The sequence below is a fragment of the Coregonus lavaretus genome, assembly GCF_964263955.1.
Source record: "Coregonus lavaretus genome assembly, chromosome: 7".
Classification (NCBI taxonomy): domain Eukaryota; kingdom Metazoa; phylum Chordata; class Actinopteri; order Salmoniformes; family Salmonidae; genus Coregonus; species Coregonus lavaretus.
Window position 1 is genome coordinate 57,830,741 of NC_139994.1, and position 8,541 is coordinate 57,839,281.

General features: G+C 53.4%; 1 protein-coding gene across 1 annotated transcript in view; it reads left to right on the forward strand.

The window, feature by feature from the left end:
- LOC311132597 (protein Dok-7-like) overlaps nt 1–7,622 on the forward strand; it is a gene marked incomplete at its 3' end in the record, with an annotated part of 56,304 nt that extends 48,682 nt beyond the window's left edge. Inside the window, exon 12 of the mRNA XM_084165849.1 lies at nt 7,486–7,622. Coding sequence (XP_084021975.1) covers nt 7,486–7,622 — 137 coding nt within the window. The remainder of the gene's footprint in view (nt 1–7,485) is intronic.
- Nucleotides 7,623–8,541: the final 919 nt, after the last annotated feature.

Consider the following 8,541-nt stretch of genomic DNA (forward strand, 5'->3'; position numbering starts at 1 on the left):
GGCTACCTCGGTGGAGAGTCCAAACCAGGTGCCCGCATTGCACATTCCACCTGAGTATGGGGATTTGGCTATTGCGTTTAGTAAGGCGAGGGCGACGCGGTTGCCACCCCATAGGCAGGGGGATTGTGCGATAGACCTTCAGGCAGGAGCTGCGCTCCCACGGAGTCATGTGTATCCTCTGTCTCAGGAGGAGAAGAAAGCTATGGAGATTTACATAGACGAATCACTGAGACAAGGATACATACGGCCGTCCACTTCCCCCGCGTCCTCGAGCTTCTTTTTCGTGAAGAAGAAGGATGGTGGTTTGCGTCCGTGCATCGATTACCGTGGTCTCAATCAGATTACGGTGAAGTATAGTTATCCACTCCCGCTGATTGCGACCATGACTGAGTCGTTGCATGGGGCGCGCTTCTTCACGAAATTAGATCTCAGGAGCGCGTACAACTTGGTGCGCATCAGGAAGGATGATGAATGGAAAACAGCCTTTAGTACCACCTCGGGCCATTACGAGTATCTAGTCATGCCATACGGGTTGATGAATGCTCCATCGGTTTTCCAATCATTCGTGGATGAGATCTTCAGGGACATGCAGGGACAGGGAGTCGTTGTGTACATAGATGACATTCTTGTGTACTCACCTACCCGTGTCGAGCATGTAGCCCTGGTGCGCCGGGTGTTGCGGAGGCTGGTGGAGCACGACCTGTATGTGAAGGCAGAGAAGTGTCTGTTTTTCCAGGAGTCGATTTCCTTTTTGGGGTATCAGTTGTCTGCGTCAGGGGTGAAGATGGAGGTAGACCGAGTGTCAGCCGTGCGTAATTGGCAAACACCAACCACTGTGAAAGAGGTGCAGCAGTTTTTGGGGTTTGCGAATTACTACCGGAGGTTTATCCGGGGTTTTGGGCAAGTGGCAGCTCCCATTACGTCTCTCTTAAAGGGGGGCCCGGTGCGTCTGCAGTGGTCAGTCGAGGCGGACAGGGCGTTTGAGAAGCTGAAGGACCTGTTCACCTCGGCTCCGGTGCTGGCGCATCCGGATCCCTCTTTACCCTTTCAGGTAGAGGTGGACGCGTCTGAAGCCGGTATTGGCGCCGTGCTTTCCCAACGGTCAGGCGCGCCACCTAAACTCCGCCCCTGTGCCTTCTATTCCAAGAAGCTCAGCCCGGCGGAGCGAAATTATGACGTAGGGGACAGGGAGCTGTTAGCTGTGGTACAGGCCCTAAAGGTGTGGAGGCACTGGCTTGAGGGGGCTCAACACCCTTTCCTCATTTTGACGGACCACCGTAACCTGGAGTACATCCGGGCAGCGAGGAGGCTGAACCCTCGACAGGCTAGATGGAGTATGTTTTTGACCCGTTTCTCTTTTAAGATCACCTACATCCCTGGGTCACAAAACGGTAAGGCAGATGCACTGTCTCGGCGGTATGACGGGGAGGAGAGGCCCGTGGAGCCCACTCCCATACTGCCGGAGTCGTGTCTAGTGGCACCGGTGGTGTGGGAGCTCGATTCTGAGCTCGAGCGGGCATTACGCACCGACCCTAGTCCACCACAATGCCCGGAGGGTCGGAGGTATGTTCCGCTCGAGTGTCGGGATCGATTGATCTATTGGGCTCACACGTCACCCTCCTCTGGACATCCGGGTATCGGCCGGACAGTGCACTGTCTTAGTGCCAAATATTGGTGGCCCACGTTGGCCAGGGATGTGAGGGTTTATGTTTCCTCCTGCTCGGTGTGCGCCCAGTGTAAGGCGCCTAGACATCTGCCTAGGGGTAAGTTACTGCCCCTGCCCGTTCCACAACGACCATGGTCCCACCTCTCGGTGGATTTTATAACTGACCTTCCCCTCTCTCAAGGGAATACTACACTCCTGGTCGTTGTGGACCGGTTCTCTAAGGCCTGTCGTTTGCTCCCCATGCCGGGTCTTCCTACTGCCCTACAGACCGCCGAAGCACTATTCACTCATGTGTTCCGGCACTACGGGGTGCCCGAGGACATTGTGGCTGACCGGGGTCCCCAATTCACCTCCAGAGTCTGGAGAGCTTTTATGGAGCGGTTGGGGGTCTCGGTGAGTCTCACCTCGGGTTACCACCCGGAGAGTAATGGGCAGGTGGAACGAGTAAACCAGGATGTGGGCAGGTTTCTCAGAACATACTGCCGGGACCGGCCGGAGGAGTGGGCGAGATATGTGCCCTGGGCCGAGATGGCACAGAACTCTCTCCGCCACTCCTCCACCCAACTAACCCCTTTTCAGTGTGTTTTAGGGTACCAGCCGGTTCTGGCACCATGGCATGAGAGCCAGATCGAGGTCCCCGCTGTGGATGAGTGGGTGCGGCGCTCGGAGGAGACGTGGGACGCTGCACACGTCCATCTGCAGCGTGCCATACGTCGACAGAAGACGAGCGCCGACCTACACCGCAGTGAGGGGCCAGTGTACGCACCTGGAGATCGAGTCTGGCTCTCTGCCAGAAACCTGCCCCTCCGCCTGCCCTGCCGGAAGCTGGGTCGGCGGTTTGTAGGGCCATTTCAAGTCCTGAGAAGGTTGAACGAGGTATGTTATAGATTACAGTTACCAGTTGAGTATAAGTGTATTAACCCCTCGTTCCATGTGTCCCTTCTCAGGCCGGTGGTAGCAGGCCCACTCCAAGAACATGAGATCTTGGAGACCCCTCCGCCCCCGTTGGACATCGAGGGGGCACCGGCGTACACCGTGAGATCCATCTTGGATTCTAGACGTCGGAGAGGGGGTCTTCAGTATCTAGTGGAGTGGGAGGGGTACGGTCCGGAGGAGCGGTGCTGGGTGCCGAGGAGAGACATTTTGGACCCGTCGCTCCTGACGGAATTCCATCGGGGGTATCCGACGCGCCCTGCGCCGTGGCCTCCGGGTCGTCCCCAAGGCCGGAGTCGGCGCGCGTCTGGAGCCGCGCGTCAAGGGGGGGGTACTGTCACGGTTTCGGCCGAGGCTGCCTCTCTCCCTTGTTCGGGCAGGCTTCGGCGTTCGTCGTCTCCGGAATTCTAGCTGCCACCGATAGATGTTTCATGTTCGTTTGCTTTTGTCTGTTTGTTTCTACACCTGTTTCTGTTTTGTAGTAATTAGTGTCCTATAAGTTTCTCGTTGTGTTTGTCTTGTGTTGTGTGTGATTGTTACCGTCAGTTTGTGTATTGCTCGGTTGAGCGTTATTCCTCCACTGTTTGCTGGAGCGTTACGTTGCACTTGTATGTGCACTTCTTCGTTTTGTCGCACCTGTGTGTGCGCATAGTCTTTCGCCTTCGTGCGTATTTTGCTGTCAGGCTTATTTTGTCCTGTTGCCTGTATTTAGGCAGTATTACAGCCTTTTGGAATATCAGTCTGCTTCCTGCGTTTGATTCCTACACAACACCTACAACACGACCTGACACAATTGAATGTTCACTATTTTTGGCTTTGAGATTTTCATTAAAAAGCTCAAATTATTTGAATGTCTTTATTTCATCATGCATTTAATGTTTGAAAAATAATCAAAACGCCAAAAACGTGATAAAAAAAAAAAAAAGAATGGACCGAAACCGAACCGACCTCAAAAAGCACGAATCGCTCAGAACTACAGAATGGTGAAGAGGGACAGGATAGCTTGCGACCACTGGCATATCGATTCCAAGAAGACTTAAGAGACTCTTGGTAAATGATAATCCTCCAATTCTTTTTCTCCCTTAGTCGGAGATAAGGAAATAACCCTTTGTCACACTCTGGCTCCGGGACTTTGTGTGTTGAGCCAGGGTATGTTCGTTTCGTGGTGTTTGTTTGGTTGGGTGGTTCTATGTGTTGTATTTCTTGGTTTGGTTGAGTGACTCCCAATCAGAGGTAACGAGTGTCAGCTGTTGGCTCGTTGTCTCTGATTGGGAGCCATATTTATACTGTCTGTTTTCACCTGGTGTTTGTGGGTTTTTGTTCCAAGTTCAGTCATTGTCACTGTTGGACTTCACTATCGTCTTTTGTTTTGTATTTACGTGCTTTACTCATTAAAGTCATCATGTTCACTCAACGCGCTGCGTATTGGTCTGCTCCCTTTCAAGACGGTCGTGACAGAAAAACCCACCATCAAAGGACCAAGCAGCGTGTCCGGGAGCAAAGAGACTGGACATGGGAGGAGGCGCCTGGTAAGGAGATCGAGAGGCTGGCGATGGCCCAGGTGGGCAAATCGTGGTCCTGGGAGGACATGCTCGGGGGCAAGGGACCTTGGGGGAAGATCAAGGCCCTGGCGAGAGAGGAGCAACGGCGTCAGCAGGGTCATCGTTGGAAGGACGTGAGGCAACCCCAAAAAGTTTTTTTGGGGGGGCACATGGCTTGGGCGGCTGGGCAGCAGGAGGCTGCCACAGGGAGATGTGGAGAGAAGGCTACCGGATTACGGGAGCCATTGGCGAATAGAGGGAGGGAAGCAGTTGAGGCACGGCGTGAGAGACTGAGGTGTGTTACCAGTCCGGACCGGCCCGTTCCTGATCCCCGGTTAAGGCCAGTGGTGTGTGTTCCCAGTACGGACCGGCCTGTTCCTACTCCACGCATCAAGCCCACGGTGTGCGTCGCCAGTCCAGCCCGGCCGGTTCCTGTTCCACGTAGAAAGCCTACGGTGTGCGTGGCCAGCCCAGCCCGACCTGTTCCGACTCCACGCATCAAGCACACGGCATGGACGACGGAGGCAAAGATGGGGCGAATCCAGGAGGCCACCAGGCCAGGGGTACACCGCCCTGTACGTCCTGTGCGGATGCCTCACACAGAGTGTGTGAGGGTAGGCATTCAGCCAGGACGGGTGGTGGCCGCTGTTCACTCCAGGCCTCCTATCCGTCTCCACAGCCCGGTCCGGCATAGTCCTGCTCCCCGCACCAAGTCCACGGTGTGCGTCGCCAGTCCAGCCCGACCTGTTCCTGCGCCACGTACCAGACCCACGGTGTGCGTCGCCAGTCCAGCCCGGCCGGTTCCTGCTCCACGTACTAAGCCTACGGTGTACGTCGCCAGCCCGACCCGGCCTGTTCCTGCCACTCGCACCAAACCTACGGTGCGCGTCGCCAGCCCGGTCCGGCCTGTTCCTGCCACCCGCACCAAGTCTACGGTGCGCGTCGCCAGCCCGGTCCGGCCTGTTCCTGCCACCCGCACCAAGTCTACGGTGCGCGTCGCCAGCCCGGTCCGGCCTGTTCCTGCCACCCGCACCAAGTCTACGGTGCGCGTCGCCAGCCCGACCCGGCCTGTTCCTGCCACCCGCACCAAGACTACGGTGCGCGTCGCCAGCCCGGTCCGGCCTGTTCCTGCCACCCGCACCAAGTCTACGGTGCGCGTCGCCAGCCCGGTCCGGCCTGTTCCTGCCACCCGCACCAAGTCTACGGTGCGCGTCGCCCGGCCAGAGCCTGCCGTCTGCCCAACGGCGCCTGAACTGCCCGTCTGCCCAACGGCGCCTGAACTGCCCGTCTGCCCAACGGCGCTTGAACTGCCCGTCTGCCCAACGGCGCCTGAACTGCCTGTCTGCCCAACGCCGTCTGAACTGTCCGTCTGCCAAGCGCTGCATAAGCCGCCCGTCTGCCATGAGCCTTCAGAGCCGTCCGCCAGACCGGAGCCGCTAGAGCCTTCCGCCAGACAGGATCAGCCAGAGCCTTCCGCCAGACAGGATCAGCCAGAGCCTTCCGCCAGACAGGATCAGCCAGAGCCTTCCGCCAGACAGGATCAGCCAGAGCCTTCCGCCAGACAGGATCAGCCAGAGCCTTCCGCCAGACAGGATCAGCCAGAGCCTTCCGCCAGGCAGGATCAGCCAGAGCCTTCCGCCAGCCAGGATCTGCTAGAGCCAGCCAGCCAGGATCCGCCATTCAGTCCGGTGCTGCCCCTTAGTCCGGTGCTGCCCCTTAGTCTGGTGCTGCCCCTTATCCTGGTGCTGCCCCTTAGTCCGGTGCTGCCCCTTAGTCCGGTGCTGCCTCTTAGTCCGGTGCTGCCCCTTAGTCCGGTGCTGCCTCTTAGTCCGGTGCTGCCCCTTAATCCGGTGGGGGTCAGTTGGAGGAGGCTACGAAGGCGGGTAGTGACTATGGTGGGGTGGGGACCACGACCAGAGCCAGAACCACCGCCGAAGAGGTATGCCCACCCAGCCCTCCCTTGGTTAGCCCTAGTTGAGGCGCGGTCGCAGTCCGCGCCTTTAGGGGGGGGTACTGTCACACTCTGGCTCCGGGACTTTGTGTGTTGAGCCAGGGTATGTTCGTTTCGTGGTGTTTGTTTGGTTGGGTGGTTCTATGTGTTGTATTTCTTGGTTTGATTGAGTGACTCCCAATCAGAGGTAACGAGTGTCAGCTGTTGGCTCGTTGTCTCTGATTGGGAGCCATATTTATACTGTCTGTTTTCACCTGGTGTTTGTGGGTTTTTGTTCCAAGTTCAGTCATTGTCACTGTTGGACTTCACTATCGTCTTTTGTTTTGTATTTACGTGCTTTACTCATTAAAGTCATCATGTTCACTCAACGCGCTGCGTATTGGTCTGCTCCCTTTCAAGACGGTCGTGACACCCTTCAATAATCACGTTGATTGCTCCCCGTCTTGCCGAGCAACAACTGTCATCAGGCCCGGGGATGCGATAGCGCGGTCTAATTGGCAGAAAGGTCAACCATTAACGTCATTACTCTCTGGGAATATGAGGGACATTCTTGCTCAACGCGAGAAAGGTTCATTTCCAATGTCAGTGAGAGGGTTTCCGTCCCGGTGTGTGCCATCAAATGGCCACCCGGACTATTTACATTGACACCCCCTCCCCCTTTTGTTTTTACACTGCTGCTACTCTCTGTTTATTATCTATGCATAGTCACTTTACCCCTACCTACATGTAAAATGACCGACTAACCTGTACCCCCACACATTGACTCGGTACCGGTACCCCCTGTATATAGCCTCGTTATTGTTATATTATTGTGTTATTATTATTATTTAATATTTTTTTTTTAGTTTCTTTAGTAAATACTTTAACTCTTTCTTGAACTGCGTTGTTGGCTAAGGGCTTGTAAGTAAGCATTTCACAGTAACGACCACACCTGTTGTTGTCAGCGCATGTGACAAATAAAATTGGATTTGATTTGATCCATCTATTACTTGGAGGAGCAGTGTTCCAGCTTAGCTGTGACAGAAGGTTATAGGGCGTTCGAAATACCGTGGTGAAGTCACTCGCTCTAATGGGTCATCTTCCCAGAATGTTTTGACTTGAGTGTGTGCGCGGGTATAAGGATTTGTCCACTTTATGAGATCGCCTGGAGAATGCATAACTGAAGCAATCTTGAAGTCGTTCTCATTGCTTCCTCTGTAGCTCAAGGACAGGAATATATTGCTGTTCTCTCATTTTAATGGTAATCGTACACAAGCCTGATCCCTCAGTGTTTTTTAATAAACCTCTCTACCGTGTTTATTCCATTTTTATTCATGACGTCCTGAACGGAGGGTCAACAATACTCGTTAACATTACTAATCTCATGGACTGTATGGTGTTTCTTCTCTCTACAGGGAAAAGTTCCACTAAATACGCTCATATCGACATCACTGCTACGGATGCCGCCCACAAAACGGGTACCCAGCATGCCCTGGGGAGAGAGGAGGGTCTTCACACCCTGGAGCAGAGGAGGAGGGGAGTACCACAGTGACATCCCACCTCCAATCTTGACCTTGACAGGACCTCTGACTGGTCTAGACCAGACTGTTGTATAAATCTCTAGAATTCACCAGAAACTTGGATTTCCTGGGGTGCCTCCAGTTGCAATAATGTCAAACTCCCCGGAGATCTGATTGATTTCTTTAACACCAATTGTTGACAGCTTCCATTGAATTCTGTCCCAATTACTGGACTTTTCCGGGGCAGGCAAACCCAAAGAATCACGCCTTCTGCCCTCAGTGTTAATTCGACAGCACTGACACTCCACAATCATCACGAAAGCAACATGAAATCAAACTGTAAGGGGAAAAAAACAAAAGTTGCTGCTTGGATGGAAGGGAACATTTCAATCAAGGTTCTCTTTAGCCGTGTTCACATTGGAAGTTTAAAAGTGACTCAAATCCTATTTATTTGCATATCCGATTTGAATCTGTTCTTTTCCCTGCAGTCTGAGCAGCCAAAAAGCACATGGAATTGGATATTTCAAGCTACATTTCAAACCACATTCTGATTCCTGGCCATGTGAATTGTGTCTGAACGGTCAAATCGGAATTATTTGCCCTCAAGTGGTTTTTAGACTGTTATTCAGCATATCTTATTGCTTGCTAGCTACTCTGTTGACAGTTTGACAAAAACATGTGGTAGCTAACTAACTTGTTAATTGTTTACCAACAAATTAGTGAATGTACTAGAAAGCCAAACAGCTACCTAGCTAGCTAGTTGAATGCTGTGGCTAGCCAAAAAGGACTGGATCATCTTATCCTTTGAGGCTCTAAAAGTGTTCTTACACTATGATTTTGAACATTCAAAGCAACTGGGAAACGTCCATGGCAGGCATTGTTGCCACCTTAGCTTGCTACATAACTTCTGAGTGAAAGGATTCACAAGCACCACCAATCAGCCTACACCAC